Source organism: Watersipora subatra, chromosome 9, assembly GCF_963576615.1.
Source record: "Watersipora subatra chromosome 9, tzWatSuba1.1, whole genome shotgun sequence".
NCBI classification, from domain to species: domain Eukaryota; kingdom Metazoa; phylum Bryozoa; class Gymnolaemata; order Cheilostomatida; family Watersiporidae; genus Watersipora; species Watersipora subatra.
Window position 1 is genome coordinate 59,838,766 of NC_088716.1, and position 17,145 is coordinate 59,855,910.

The following is a 17,145-nucleotide window of genomic DNA, read 5'->3' on the forward strand; positions in this document are numbered from 1 at the left end:
GAGCAGAATATTCTTTCTGTCTCTTCATCTGCCATTGGCTGAATCTTGGGTGAACTTTTGTTCTTCACCAATAGGTTTCATTTCCTCTCCATAATTTTCTGCGTTGTTTGTTTCCTGCAGAGTGTAAGTTCAAGGTGTCAGAGAACCCTATGCTGTTTCAAGTATCCATTACAAGGTTTGTGTAAATCAAGAAATATCTCCACTTTTAAATTATGTACTTAAAGCATTTGCTTTTAGTCAAGGAATACTGACAGGTATAAATAAACTGGACACACTTGATTTTCTGGTATTTAATAATTTTCGGCGCGAACAAGCAAATAGTTTACAAGGTATATTAAAGTTAGCTTTTATGCTAACAAATGAAATATTAGTTCACTTAATATTTTAGTAAAGTTTTTGCGTACTGCAGGGAATTGTGACACACTAGACACTGCGGTTTTGCTTGAGAACCTGAAGATTCTTCTCAGCAGGAAGTATGACACAACCATACTTGTTTTGTAAACATATTTTCTATTCTGTATGGTATGATCACAAATCACAGCAGCAACAAACAATAACAACTCTCCTATAAAAGCCTTTTTTACAAAAGGCCATGCATTACGTATAACACAATGCCATGCATTGTTCGATTTTAAAACTTGTTCAGTTTAGCAACATCATAGATATATATACCATATACATCATAGGTATATATATCTATGAGCAACATACACTCCCACTTTGAAGGCATTTAACACTCATCCGCCATTTCATCATACACTGTAGCTGCACGGATACAGAACAAAAAAGCTGCATGCATGTTTACACAAAGGCCTTTATGTCAGTGATTAATCTGCCAAGTTGCTGTTTGGTATTTGCTATCATTGCTTCATGTAATACTGTTTTTATCTTACTTACACTCTCATGTATATTATGTACTGGTTTTTGTCTTGGTCTACCAGTGTACCTAATGGCGACCCGACAGGTCGGCTTACATTAGCTTGCCGTGCCTATAACTGTATGTGATTATAGAAGACCACGTCAACCCTAAGGTCCGTCGTCTGATTAGCTTAGATCGACCTCTCTTGTCGAGCTTAGGTCGACCCAGTCAGGGCACCTTTAGCTGCTGACCCCCGTAGTCAACCAGCTGACCGATGATGCCTATACTGGTCGACTATCCGGCATTAATTCTTGCTGACCGCTCAAGCGAGAAATGAAGAGAGAGTGTATGTGTGTATATAATTGTATTGACTAGATTACAAACAACTGCCCCCACTGCGGCTATGCCTTCCTTTATATAGGTTGCAGCTCGCCCATATAAGGGCATAATGACTATATATGGTAATAATGACCATATATGGGTTAATGACGCGGGTTGACTAATAATGTAAGTAAGCATGCACTTGAAATGAGCTGTATAATACGAGGAGTAACAAATTTTGCCACAATTATTTACCTTTTATTATTTAATAAACCTTTTATTATTTAATAAACCTTTTATTATTTAATAAACCTTTTATTATTTAATAAACCTTTTATTATTTAATAAATCTTTTATTATTTAATAAACCTTTTATTATTTAATAAACCTTTTATTATTTAATAAACCTTTTATTATTTAATAAAACTTTTATTATTTAATAAACCTTTTATTATTTAATAAACCTTTTATTATTTAATAAACATTTTATTATTTAATAAACTTTTTATTATTTAATAAACCTTAATTATTCTCATTTTTAGTTTTTACTAACATTTTAATTAGACAAAATAAAAGGCAACTACAGTCACTACTAAAGGTCTGATCACTTCTGTTGTTAAAATCTCTCAAAATGTGGTGGCAGCAACAAGGTAAATAATACAACATCAGCCAGTCAAATACTGTCTGCTTGTACACTAAAAATAATTACCAAGTATTTAGTATTGAAAAAGTTTTACTACAAGCCATGGATGGTGTACTGTCAAGAATTGTGCCGGTGACTGCTTCGCCAGTAAATCAGGCATCTTTTACAAAAAGAAACAGCTTTCTAATCTGCTTGGCCTCACTCATCTAACAAAATTTATTATTTTGTTATTATTATCAAATAGTTGTCATATATTTTTAAGCAATTAAATATTATTAAAACACTCTGACAAAAAAATTGTTTGAGATTTTTTAAATAAAGTACTGAATACCTTAAATCATGTCTTAGAGCCCTGCTTGAGTCTCAAACCATGTTAGAGTTTACATATAAGTTATTAAGGGCGTATAAAAAACATTTTTAGTGAGAACATACATGTACATAAAAATCGCAAATGATTATAGAAAAATATTCATACAATTTAAAGTTTTGTCATTTATCAAGCCCATATATTAATTAGTAATCATATAGAATTAATAACAACTATTGGTTTTTTGACACTTTGAGCCATCTTTAAATAGAAAACATGATTACATTTCACCACATGTTTATTCTTTGCCATTTCTATTTCTAGATACATATCTACAATTATCTTGCTTTAAATTATGCCTCTGATAAGATATTTTCACTTTAAAAACGTTAGTTTGAAATATTAGCCATTATAACACAAATCTCATTTTATCTCATTTCAACCAATGAAATTAATTTTTGCTTTTCTAAATTTTCTTTGTTTTCCTTTTTAACAAGGAAGTGTATTTTTTGTCTCTGAGTGAAAGTTTTATCACCCGCTTTGCGTTAGTTTTTACTTCATTACAAAATTATTCAGTGCTACACATTAATGCTGCTATTAATGCCGCTCTACGAGACATTCATAATTTACATATTGAAAATGGCAGCCGAGTTGAAGATACTATTTCCTTAGGATTTAATAATCTTTTGTTTATTTTTAATTTTGTTATTTATTCGTTTGTTGCTATACTTAAACTCTATATCAAACATATTTTTAAGAAATCTTAAACTTTATTGCATGCTTTAAAGAAGTTATAATTTATCACATAACTTATTCACTTTTAAATGTTCCTTTTTGGGTTGATATCTGTACAACACTTTCAGCGAATGCGATTGATCTCAGTAAGGTATTTAGACATAAATCTAAGTAAACTTGTAGCCTTTTGGGTTTGTAGCTTACATAACAAAGCATAGGGGTTAAGATCTTCCTACCTTATGGGATACCATATAATATCACCAACATGTACTGAACTTGACACACTGAACACACGCTGAACTTTGTTTTAGCCTAAACTAAGTCATAATACACGACCATGTGTGTCAGTGATCTCTTGCGCTGATATAAGCTAATATTATATTTGCTTAATATATATGAGCATCGTAAGGAACCAATAAGTAATTGCCTTAACTGATGATCATCCTAAGATCAAACGATGATAAGTTTATAATACGTTTACTTTGACAAGATTGGTTCTAGAGTAGGCTATCTAGTGTACCAGTCTAAGTTGTAGTCGTGTTCTCCTGCATGCTGCGATAAAGTTTTTAGTTTTATGTAAATGTAAAATGTCCTTACACTAGGCTAAGTTTATTTATCACTGTCGTGATAGTATTTCATGTTTTATGAGACTTGTCTGCGTGTCCACGTAGCCATGAAATCTGTCCTCTACTCGTATAAATGGGGTATAAAACTTATCTCTCTATTTGAACTATCACTAGATTTGTCTCTTGTCAGTTACTCTTTATAACATTTACATTCCTATCGCACACTCAGGCAATTCATATTCCCACTCCATCCATTACTTACATAAATGTGTTGCCGCTCCGCCCTTTGTCGAAAAAGATTGTTCTTTATCCCGACTGCAAAAGGAAACGATACAAACATTACTAACAGATCTTATAAACTGCTTGGTGTTAGAGTAAAAAATTAAATAATATACTAAAGAATGGTACAAATAACTTATTAAGGATTTCCTTAAAGTTGACTTCAAAAAACTAGTTGATTTCTTAGGTTTATTCCAAATCCGGCTGTAAAAAAGCGTGAATGTTTACAGAGACAAGCCTAAAGTTGTTACAAACCGTCTATAAGTAATTCACTATCAAAATATTAGCAGACCAGTAATAAAAGCCATTTGGATGCCCAACAGTTTTTCTCTATCAACTTTAACAGCAACTCTTAGCTAACCCCTACAGTATGTAAGATATGGGTGCCGCTGCACTAAAACACATTCACTGCCGATTGATAAACAGTGAGAGTGAGTGTGTTCAATGACTCACCAGTCAGGGCAGTTCCTAGTAGAAGTACTCCATTGGCTAGCAGTAAAGAGTTCCTTATGTTGAGTTTCTCTTCTCCATTACCTCTCATTAAGGATCCCATTGACAGAATAAGCACGATCCCAAACAGCTGTCAGCAGCGATATACACAAAGTCTGATATTGCTAGAACTTAATATAAAGTATCTTAGGTTTTATGTTGTATACTTCAAACTAATTTGTAAAAGCCTATAAAAAAACTCACAGCAAATATTCTGAAGTAGATAGTTATGCAAGAATCCCATACAGTAGCAGCTGCCTGTAAATATTTGCTGACACAAAGCAGGTGATAAATGTGTACATCAGGAATAGATGTGGCACCAGTTGCTAGTGGCATACCTGGGCAGAAGCATTTAGCAGACCAGATGAAGTTCCTTCAGACTCTGGATACGTCAACTCAGCTGCAAATTCAAACCCCACTGGAAGATATCCGGTCATAAAAAACCTGTAAAAGTAAACAAAACTCTATCTCTTGCCTGATGCACACTCAAAAGTAACAACCCCTATTGGCATCAATGAATAATATTGTGTGTACTGCGATAGTACTTGCTCTTCTGCTACCGTGCCACTTTTGCCTGTACATGTAAGTTTTAATTGAACTAACTAGAACTGGACCGCAAAAAGTTATATCGGCTATATGTACATGTAAGTACGTCATGCAATAAAAAAAGCAAACTACAGTCGCGACATTGGTTCAAAACAACTGAAGCAACTAAATGCCTGCCAGAGAGATTAAATGGCAATGATAAACTAGTCACAGCGAGTGACCAGAGGTGATCGACTATTAAATTTTGAAACAGGGAATCTGCAATACGACTAGCTCTAAGCGAGTACCTGCTGGCAGTGTCACTTTTTTAGAAAACGCAATAAACCTGACAGGATTGGCTGCAGCTACTACCGCTCACTATGACTCAAATGAAATCTGTTGACACTTTTGCTAAACTGCCTTTTGTCACTCTGACATACTTGCTAAGGTTCTTGTTGCTACTTTGACACACTCGTTAAAGGTGCTTGCTGCAAATGTAAAGCATACAACCTTGAGAATAGACAAAGCAATAGTAAAAATCAAAGGCTTCATCTATGGTAATATTCTCGAGTCTCAATAATCAAACACAATCACTAAACGATTTTTTAAAGTTCTGAATAATGATATTTGTTTAAGTTATTTTGTTGTTTCTTAAAACTATTATATTAAAAATACCAAAATATATTATATTATTTAGTTTATTATTACTGTGCTATGATACCAACTGTGAATTATTTTTACTATAATCTAAAATGCTATGAAAGTGATGATGAAAATAATTTTAAATTTTTTATTTGAATTATCTGCTATGTAAACGATAATTCTTTAGGTTTTTTCCTTCTTAACATAATTTTTTCAGAAACTCGTAGTAGCAAAAATATGAGTCAAGACTGTTGATCGAATACTAATTTAAAAAGCATATAAAACTTATAAAACAGCTATCATTTAGGGTGCCATATGTATTTTTAAAATTTAAACCAGAAAACACACAACCTCAAAATGTATGTGTTTTCTGCGAATTTTTCAGAACTATGTTTGTTTTTTTTATTTTCTGACAACCATCACCGGTAACGTTCCATCACAACCCATAAAGATATTAGTAACGTACCCCATCATACCAGCTGCTAGGTAAACTACCCACATCTGCTTAAGGTAGAGAGTGGCTGTAAAGAGAATACAGCCAGATAGGCTGAGTACGTATATTCCCACTGTGGTGAGTCTGCAATGTAAATGAAGCACTCTGAAGACAACCAGCGGGTCAGCAAACAATTTCATAATCACAGGCTATTACGTTTTAGCAGTAAATCTTCCTTATTAATATTTGATTGCAGAAAACTTATAAAGAACTATTGTTACTTAAGAGTGTGAACTTTGATTGGTCGAGTCAAAGGCAGCCATTTCAGAATTTTGATCAAACACTTAAAGCACATCCTTTCAGAAATAGTAACTTTCCCAGTTTACCTTCAAAATATTCATTATATCATGAAAAGGGCAAAAAGAAAAGAACTTATATTATATTTTGTTACAAACTAACAGCTCCAGTTCTTAAAATTATTTTAATTTGTTTATTCTTTGTGTTTACAAAATATATATGATTATTTTATAAAAACTAAGAAAATTTTGCCACTTTATGATTGATCAATGAACTAATTCTTTTTACAGCTTATGACTAAATGACTACATGATCCAAGTACTCGGGGTAGGTAAAACTTGCCTCTTTAAGTGTGTAGAAAAATGTCTGTTTACAGCACCTAGTGTAGTATTCATATAGATATACACATATATGTTGATGACTGACAAACAACCAATCATAAGATATGTTGTTCAAATAAATTTATAGTTACTATAGAGGTAAACCTGGCGTAGTCATGACAGTCATCTTTTTTGCAAAATATTTACCTCTGAGTAGGCCTATCGTTAATAGTACATCCATTTTAAATACACTACATTCAGATGTCACAAGCTATGAGAGCCGCTCCAGTTCAGTTCGTGTCACAAAAAAGTTTAGCATTTTTATTCAATTGATTCAATTGTTTATTGAATTGTCACTGCTCTGCATGTTTCTGGAATATTTGCAAGTAGCATTTCCAAGTATTCTTGGAGTCTTTGAATATCACACTTTTATGACGGCATTTAGTTTTACTGCTTTTTAGCTTTTCAACCAACTAAAAATAGAACAGCTTCATTGTAAAGGCTTTTGTGTATGATCACAGGCTATGTACGAGTTATAATATACAGACAGACTTACTTGAAGTGTTTACTCTTGTCTAGCCAAACTCCAGCGAGCACCGATCCTACCAGCCCTCCTATCACTAGAGTCAGACCAATCCAGCCACAGTGGGTGTGAATATTTGGATATTGTTCTACCTGAATAGAGGTTCAACTAGCTCTAGCATTAAAGAGTATAACAAGAAAGAAACAGCATAGACAAGGTATGGTGATGGATAAGTCATAGCAACTTTAACCAGAATCTGGTGAGTGTTTTAGCAGCACCCACATGTATGTCTGACAAGTTGCTAGTACTCCGGGTGGAGAACATAAAATGAAATGTAGTTTTAATATTCTAATAGACAGTAAATGATCAGACCCCCAAACTGTTTCATTTTATGTACACCCCTTCTTAGGGAAATAGAAATATGACTCGGAAAGATATTTGAAATCAATTAAAATAAAATAGATTAAAATGGTTGTCCTCATGTATAATTGAAAAAAGTATATTCTTAACAACATTTTATGACCTGCTCTCTGTGATAGCGATGAATAATACAGTGATGCGCGTAAATATTTGGCTTTTCCTATGGATATACTATATATACTGTATCCTAGTATACTGAATGGAAGCTTAGGATAAAGTTAATTTGGGTTTCCATATTATTAACCTATAAATATACATGCATTTACATAAACATATTTAAATATAGGCTATATACAAATACATATATATATATAGTACATACTATTATTGTTAGAAAAGATATTTTAATAAAGAATAATAAAGAGAGAGCACTCAGTACACTATGGTACACAATTAATTTAATTATAATATAGAATATAAAAAGAACTTAGCAAAAAATTACAAATTTGTTTCATATCAGATTGAGTGTAGATCTATATCTGCTTAAAACAATTGTTGTGATTAGCCAATAGCTAAGTACTATTTATATTTTATAACATACTATATACTATAATGTATTGATCATCACTTGAGTGACAATAATAAAAGCATACATAACTTTCATAGATTCATAGATTTATAGATCCATAGATACATAGTTCATAGATTTCATTACTAGCATATCTAGAATACAGGAAGTACTTTCACTGTTCTACTCATTTAAACCGCCGACTTACTGGAAAGAATCCGAGGATGATTGGGTTTAAAAGTGTTCCCACAGAATAATATACTCCAGCATTCAATCCTAAAAGAGAGTTATCTACTCTTACTGCATAGAAGTTATGCCTTTGATATTCATTAGTTACTTTGCAAGTATTCAGAACATCAGAATAGAGCTCATGTTAAATACATCAAAGCAGCACTTGGTAAAAACATTTTGTTATCAGTGGAGATATAAAAATATTTTTGTGAAGTCATGTAATATAATATCATATTATAAACATAGTTGGTACTGATTGGGTTGAAAGGCAAACAGATTGTAGTCCATACAGGCAAGTTACATCACTGGACTACTACTCATTGGCTGGTAGAGTCCATTTTTATAGACATTGATTACAGAATAGCTAAAACAAACACAAACAGTTGATGCAAATTTTGATATCAACCATATTTTACATAAGATAGTCTTGTTGGTATTCGGATACAATCTTGTCAGCTGATGACTTAAATCTTTGCCACTTTACTGTATGATTTACCAATGTATGACCGGCAATGTTCTTCGAAAAGCCATGGTTAAAGTTGAACTCTATCTAGTCCAGCTCAAGCCAATAAACCCCTTGCTTACCATAGGTTAGAACCAGAAGACAAAATGGGAAGTTCTTGGATAGTTGCCTCAAAGAAGAAAGGTAGTTTACTTGAGAGGAGTTGGTCACAATCTTATACTGAGCTCTGCTCGGAGGCAAGCTTGGATAACTCCGAAAAACTGTAACCAATCGTACCTAAGAATTGATCATGTTAGAAGTCTCATGAAGACATTTAGTCTCTTAAGTCTAGCAAGTCAAACAGGGAGTTATAGAAAGTGTGAGACAATAATTTTAACAACACTACAATATTATACAGTAATAACTTTCTGATGTTTTAATGTACATCAAAATCAATCATATACCTATTTGCACAAATTAATTAATTGCACAGTTTTTATATTACCGGTACAGCTAAAATGGAAGATTTTGAAAGTGTTGTCCTTTTAAATATTTCTATAATTATCAAAATATTAAATTATACATTTAAAGAAAGTTGAAAAAACAAAAATTAAACCCTTTGCTGACTTTCAAGCTACTGCAAAAGAAATAGATTATAGTTCTTAGTGTTTGATCAACTGCACCTTATTACGGTTTACCGCACATTATTATGGCAGCCGCACTTTTTTACGGTCGATTGCACCTTATTACAGTCGACCACACCTTATTACGGTAGAACATACCTTATTACGGTTGACCACACCTTATTACGGTCGTCCGCACCTTATTACGGCGGCCGCACCTTATTACGGTCAATCGCACCTTATTACGGTCGACCACACCTTATTACGGTACATCATACCTTATTACGGTTGCCCACACCTTATTACGGTCGTCCGCACTTTATTACGGTCGACCACACCTTATTACCAAAATTACTGCTAGTGAGCAAGTGCCTTGAACGGCTATAAATGTTTCATTAATACATTACACTTGATGAAAGTAAAGTTGTCTTCCCATGGCAATTTTTGTGAGAAAAATACATCGACTGGCAGATTTCAGACATTCCTCAATTAGGCCCAAAACATAAAAATGCAAAAAATATTTGCATATGATGCTTATCTAAAATCCTAGGCAGGTGTAACAGCTATAGATTGATGCAGTTCTCGCAGCATGCGAAATAGCTCACCTAGGACAACAAGGATGAAGAGCAGGGTTGTGTATCCAGCCCCGCCATAAAAGAGGTAGCTCAAGCTTTTCCCTGTTAGACTGAGGTCTTCATGCAGCTCTACTATGTAGGGTGAGAGCACAAATCCAACAGCAGCTCCGAGCTAAACAACAATCAATAATTGTGAACATGAGCAGCTCTTCAAACTGTCACCAAGTGTACATAGTACTCTTTATGCTGTTAGCAGCACACAATGACACTATACTCTCGGCAGCAGTTGGATCAGTTATCAGAAATCCATTATATGTAATGCACCCATATGCAATACTATCAGTACATCATGCAATAATACTAATGCCCCATTACATTGGGGTTATGCCTAAAAAGTAATTGATACCGCGACATTTTTTATGCCGTGATGCCAAGAGACCTTTTTCATTTGAAACGATTAGCCTTGCACTCCCTCCATTCCTACATAAGCTTTACCTGGTTTCCAAATACTCCAAGAGAAGTGGCTGTAGATACTTCATCCGGTCCAAACCAAACAGCCGCAAGCCGAGGAGGAGTGCCTAATATAAACACTTGGGCTATGGCACAAATAGTCTGAGCCACTAATAGCAGCAGGAATCGGTTGGGAGAGACTGCGGCGCACTTGAGCCACGCGCCTAAAATCAAAAATCAACAGATAGACAAGCAAGATATTTATGCTATTCTGCCACATTTTTATGACAGCATGCTGCACTCCTCTATCAACAAAAAGCTAAATCCATGAGGAGCTACATTTGTTTCTCATGATCAACAAATGAATTAATTTCATGCACTGAGTTGTATCCAATGAGGTTAGCGCTACTATATTACACTCTCAAAACATCAAGATTGGTCAAAGAAGTGATTATTGTCGCAGTTTTCAGAGAATTGGTTATTTGATATACAGCGTGTAGTTGTATGTTGCAGTTTTTCACATGTAATGTTCAGGATGTAACTACAGCCGGTACCAAAATTTACAAATGTGTAGTCATACTAATTTATATAAAAACACTAGCCAAATGTCCGGCGTTGCATGGGTATTAAAAACAGCTTATAAACAGTGGCAGGTCATGTAATTGCCAGCCGCTTGCCATTAGCCTGGCGCATTGCCAATGACTAATTTGAGCAAGCTAGTATTGCTAAACTTACTAATGAGAGCCGCGAGAGCAAGCTTTAGTGACATTGCGTAATGCCGAGTGCTATTCGTATTTTAACCAAAAATATGATTTATTTTGCCTAATGAATCTATTGCATCTCGTGTAGCTTATTTGGTTAGGTTATTGCCTGGTGAATGGAAGGTCCGGAGATCAAATCCAGCACGACGGGGATCTTTCATTTTTAGATTTTAATAGCTATAGCTGGACAGACCAAACGACGGGCCTTAAGATTTAAATACATGTATTTAAATCTCTAAATCTCGAATCTGTTTAAAGTCGATTACACTTATGTATGTATACATAAGTGTAATCGGCTGAACACAAAGTATAGTAGACTGAAGCTTTAGATTGATATTTATTCGACCTCTATCTGAATCTATTATATAGGTAGATGGATAGTGAATAGGTAGATAGAAAGGACTAAAAACGGCAGTTTTAATAGCAATATGAACAAACATATCTTTTAAAACAACTTAATTATTAAATATCATATCACAATAGAAGTATATCACTTCTGAAGTTTGCTTCTTAAAGCTTTGATTTGAGACATATTTTGAAACAGATTTCAAGTACAAATTCAGAAGCTTGAGTGAATATTTAGACGTAGTCTTCTCTCCCTAAGGAAGCATGTATGCAGCCACCCTAATTGTTGTTAGTAGTGCAGGTTGGGTAAGTCCTCAGGAATATTCAATAGACTGCCTTCAATGTCTTTAAATAAAGTCAATATCTATCTATTCCACATTAGTATTAAATATTTCAACCAGTTGCGCATAGCCTTTGTTCCATATTACGACTCTTTTTGGTTGGGTAGGATGCTCTAGGACTCTATGTAGGTCTACTCAAGAACAGCTTGAAAACCTAAAGCAACTTTTTATTCAAATATCAAACTGGGAAAAAAACAAATGAAGTATGAACTTCTCCAATTGAGAAACTTAAAATTAACAGTGCCAATTCTACCAAAATAGCTGTAACTGTCTGATTAAAACAAAGTGTACACTTGTAGGTTCCTCTTGCTACAATATTCTTGTTTGAATATTTATGTTTAAAAATTCAAACTACAAGGCTGGAAAGTAAAGATGCTAGGTCTACCTAAGGTCAACTTAACATGAATGAGCTTTTAACATTTAATAATTGTTAGAGAAATTTAAACTGAGTAAAAGCTGCGCTGGGCAATGCTACTAACATTGTAAGGCTTTATCTAGAGGCAGATTATAGACTATAGTTTGTGTACTATTCTTCCTTGGAGTCTGAGAGCAAGAGGAATAAATACAGAGCAGACAACTTCACTACAGAAAAGCTAATAGTGCATTTATTTATGAGCCTCCATAGTACATGAAAGAATAAAAAGGGAAATTTGTTAAAGTGCAACCAAAGATACATTTGTCAGTTAAAAGGGTGGAAAGTAGTTCTACTGATTTAACAGATTAATGGTCTATCGATATTGTAAGGTTATAAGATTAATGGTCTATCGATATTGTAAGGTTATAAGATTAATGGTCTATCGATATTGTAAAATTATAAGATTAATGGTCTATCGATATTGTAAGGTTATATTAATACATCAACGGCGATGTTATTTGGACTATAGTAGCACTGGTAATACTGAATATAAAAAACATCGCCACAAGTGGTTTGAGAGCCCAGGGCTGATACTCTGAAAGAACCACCCACCTGGATAGGCCCAGACTTGGATATTGTACCCCCAATCACCTGGTTGGTCAATTTGAATTTGGATATTGTACCCCCAATCACCTGGTTGGTCAATTTGAAATACACCCCCTAAACACGGGGAGTTCTCTAGAGGGCGGCCAGGTTTCACGCCCCACTAAACATCCAATATGATTCATGCATTAATATAGCAGAAAAAAGCTACAAACAAAATTCCCAATTTATTTAAATATGTTTTTATTTCGGATTTTTCGTTTGTTTAGTATTGCAAGAACGATCGTTTTTTCTTCTTCTTCTGCAAACGGCTTATTTTTTATTGCTAACAGAGACCAATATATGGTAGTTTACTATTGGTAAGAAAATTAAAAAAAAAGGCAATTAGCTAACCATAAATCAATTTATAAAAACCGTTCGTCTGGTGACATAATAGTCGCTCTGCCCACTAGCATCAGTATCGCAAAACAACAAAATGTTGCTATGCCTGCAAAACATTTTCATTTACAAAGGAAAACATAATGAATATCAATGAAAGAAATATCATATTATTCATTCTGAGTATATTGAGTATTGAGTATATTATTCTGAACCCTTTTACTTGCTTGGCTGTGGAAACCCCCCTAAATTAGCAGATTCACTGACAGTGCCCCATGATCTAAAAACCCCCCCCCTAAAACGTGATTTTGGGCCGAACCTAATGGGCCTTTTAGGGGGGAGTATCAGCCCTGGGTTTGAGAGTCATTGATATTTGATTGTTTCATTATTTTTTTGTATTTGTGAGGAGCTGTTAATTTATTGATAGCTTTGATTGATCTTGTTATCAACACATATACATACTATGCTTATATATATACAAAAGTCAAGTTTTACAGCAGGTAATGCTCGCATAGCAAGTCATTTTAAATGTATTGCTAAAAAGAGTTGACATCAACAGCTAAATTATATACAAGTGTTATGATCAATGATATATATAAATTTTGATAGCAGCAAATACAGTTTTCACAACAAAGTCGCATTCAAAAAAGATTTTTAATGACAAACATCAAATGTATCCTTAATTACCGATGGACTTGCATAGAATTTTTACAGATGTTATCATAAAGTATTCGTATTTTTTATCATTTGCGGTTGCTTTTGATGTTTGAGGTGATCTGACTGCGAGTTTGTTTCAAAATTAAAATCTTGATCAACCGAAAGTCCGATTATGACGTGTATATTTGCAAAGCGACCAACAGAATAGAGACGCTTTATACTGCAGCATGATTGCAATAGTCGATATCAACTATTGCAACGATAACAGCTAGTGACATCATTTCGCACATATTTTTCTTTTGAGCATTTTAACCGCGATCAAGTTTTTTTTATTTTAATTTTGAAACATCCTGACAGTCAGATCATCTCAAACATCAAAATCAATTGTCGATGACGAAACACTATGATACTTTTTGATAAAATTTACTAAAATTTTGAGCATGCTCATCTTTAAATCAATTTTTCATCAACCACCAAGTACAATATGACCCAGATATATGACCCAGATAATGTACATGTATTAGCAAAGCAGGTTTTATTGGGTTTTCCTGTAACAAGCTCAGTTCTTACCCAGGCAGTTGAGAAAAGAGCCAAGAATGGCAGTGAGACGGAGGCCTTTTTGATCTAGTAGCCACGATTGTGGCAGGATGAGTGGAATGTATGCCAGCATATATACCATAGAGAGCCAGTCGACAGCTAAACTCTGTCAAAATCATACAGGCTATGAGAGTCACTTGATCATTACTGAAGTGCAACTATTAAACACAGCAGGGAGGAGATTTCATTAGTTCGAACAGCATTCCATATGTAGGTGAGCCTGATCTTACTTACCTACATATGCAATGTTACGATACTGAATTTTGCTATATATTAACACAGAGCATTTAGTAGTATTTAACTTGTGAACTTTAACCAGTCAACTTTAATCTATGAACTTCTTGAAAAAATAACTAGCCAGCGAGAAAGAATCTGACATAAAACTCATCCAGCAAGCACTAACAATACTGCGGCCTAGCGCGGTCTACAACACTTGACCGGTGAAGGGAAGGCTTGGGTTCAATTCCTAGAAGGGCCGCAGATGGTGACAGAAATGGTATTGAACCTTAAAGTGCTCTTTGCAGCAGGTGATTATTCAGTTGTCAAGGTTCCCTTGCCATTAAGGCTTTATAAGTCAGGCTAGGAAGGCCTCTAGTTATAGTAATTGAAGCAAACATACTCAGTCTCCGAGTGATTGAACACACAAATACAATGCAGCGGTAGACAACAGAAGTTTTGCCGATCATTGTGCTTATTTAGCTGTCTCTAAAGATGAAGAAAACAAGCTTCGGAGTTATACCTCTCGACAACAACGCTTCCTTCTTGGTCCACTGTACTACAAATAATTTGCTGGCGGTATTTCTGCAAAGAATCTGCTACTCATTTAATTGTTTGACTGTTCTGAGACAAGAAGAAATATTTTTCTATTTTCACACATACATGTATAAATAAAACTGAGTGTTACATAGTGTGATACAAGAGTTTCTGTTAACAAACTTGCCTTTTGTTGATCGTCTGCTCCTGGCAGACTCTCGTTGTAATAGGTTTTGATGACATCGAATATAATATTAAGATGAATCCACTGGTAAGCACTTGTCATGGAGTAGAGGGTAAACAGTACTAGTAATATCCACCTCCTTCTGTATACCTGTTGCGAGTTAGCAATGTACAGTATCGCTTACAAATCCACCCTATTAGACCCAGTTAGTGTAAACTAAATTTTCAAAACTATCATTACTCTGAGATTTTCAAAGTAATATCAAACCTGGTGCTGTTTTACTATTGCTAATACGCATGGCAAGCTCAGCATTCCTTTTTTTAAGTTTAATGAATCTTTGATTTTAAATAAACTGAACTTAATTAAGTGAGCTAAAAGTGTAAACACAAAATTTGCAAAAATAGAGAGTTGTCTGCTTACATTTACCGATGCCAAAATGGAGGGATTCTAGTTACCTAAACTACACGTAAGCCCAGGGCTGATACTCCCCCCTAAAAGACCCATTAGGTTCGGCCCAAAATCACGTTTTAGGGGGGGTTTTCAGACCATAGGGCACTGTCAGTGAATTTGCTCATTTAGGGGGAGTTTCTACAGCCAAGCCAGTAAGGGCCCATGCTCATTAAGGTTTTATTCAGCCAAAGTAATACCAAGAAGTTGCACCGAAATTCCAGTCTTCATTTTAATGCAGATTGCATTAAAATCTGCATGCTTGCTGACGGGAACGTAAGGGAAAAGAGAGAGTCGGCATTGCATCATCTTAGCAACCCTTTAGCAATATACTCAGAATGAATCATATGATATTTCTTTCATTGATATTCATTATGTTTTCCTTTGTAAATGAAAATGATGATCTGATGGTTGATGTTTGTAATCAGTTTTATTAACCCTTTTGCAAGCATAGCCACAATTTGTCGTTTTGGGATACTAACGCTAGTGGGCAGACTATTATGTCGCCACACCAACGGTTTTTATAAATTGATTTATGGTTAGCTAATTGCTTTTTTTAGTTTAATTTTTTTCCAATAGTAAACTACAACATATTGGTCTATTAGCAACAAAAAATAAGCCGTTTGCAGAAAAAAAAGATCATTTTTGCAATATTAAACAAACGAAAAATCCAAAATAAAAACGTATTTAAATAAAATAGGTTATTTTGTTTGTAGTTTTTTCTGCTTTATTAATGCATGAACCATAATGGATGTTTAGCGGGGCGTGGAACCTGGGCGCCCTCTAGGGAACTCCTAGTGTTTAGGGGGTGTATTTCCAATTGACCAACCAGGTGATTGGGGGTACAATATCCAAGTCTGGGCCTATCCAGGTGGGTGTTTCTTTCAGAGTATCAGCCCTGGGCACGTAAGTATCAATGTTGGCCAACATGAGCATAAAGTTTTAATGCTTCCTACACATTTCTACATGTAGGAATTACTGCAAAGAATAACGAGTAGCAAGATTACTGACAAACATTGACTTAGTTGAGTAGTATTTAGTCTCCACAGATAAATAGACCTGCACCTGAGCTGACTTTTGTTATTGACTATAAGATGGCAAGGTCATTAATAAATGTCATCAACTTTCATAAACATTCTAATTAAGATACGTTTTGAGATGCATAATCAATGCTGGGGCTACTTATCATAATTGCCAGGAGTATTTCCTCTGGCAGCATACAGCATTGACAGATATTTTTAATATGCTCCGCTGACTTAGTTCTGATGACTTACTTTGGTGCCTTGGGCTAATGACTCACTTTGATGACTTACTCAGATGATTTACTTCTATGAATTATATCTGAAGCTGATGACTTACTCTGATTGAAGCGGGTGCCTGGGGATTATCCAAGCCGGCAGCTGACGATAACTTCTCTTCTAAGCTGCTTTCTTCATCATCCATTTTGTTAGCTGTTGAATTACGCACATGTAGAGTTACGCAATGCTTATACATGTAGTTAGTTAGCTAATCATCCCATTAGCACTTACTACAGGT

General features: G+C 34.6%; 1 protein-coding gene across 1 annotated transcript; it reads right to left on the reverse strand.

Annotated features, from left to right (window-relative positions):
• Positions 1-24: 24 nt before the first annotated feature.
• Positions 25-17,052, reverse strand: LOC137405298 (heme transporter FLVCR2-like). The gene is made up of 13 exons (XM_068091525.1): positions 16,969-17,052; positions 15,162-15,312; positions 14,199-14,324; positions 10,234-10,412; positions 9,769-9,910; positions 8,684-8,821; positions 8,076-8,143; positions 6,973-7,091; positions 5,833-5,943; positions 4,538-4,643; positions 4,164-4,290; positions 3,694-3,746; positions 25-114 (listed from the first exon to the last, which is right to left on the reverse strand). Exons 1-13 carry the CDS (start codon positions 17,050-17,052, stop codon positions 25-27), a joined length of 1,494 nt encoding a protein of 497 aa, XP_067947626.1.
• Positions 17,053-17,145: the final 93 nt, after the last annotated feature.

Bases quoted from the DNA above. Each gene is read 5' to 3' on its own strand.
- LOC137405298 (XM_068091525.1), bottom strand. From the start codon at position 17,052: ATGGATGATGAAGAAAGCAGCTTAGAAGAGAAGTTATCGTCAGCTGCC. The intron at 15,313-16,968 runs GTAAGTCATCAG...AACTCGCAACAG, and splicing joins AGGCACCCGCTTCAATCAGA to GTATACAGAAGGAGGTGGAT. The intron at 7,092-8,075 runs GTAAGTCGGCGG...ACCTCTATTCAG, and splicing joins TCATCCTCGGATTCTTTCCA to GTAGAACAATATCCAAATAT.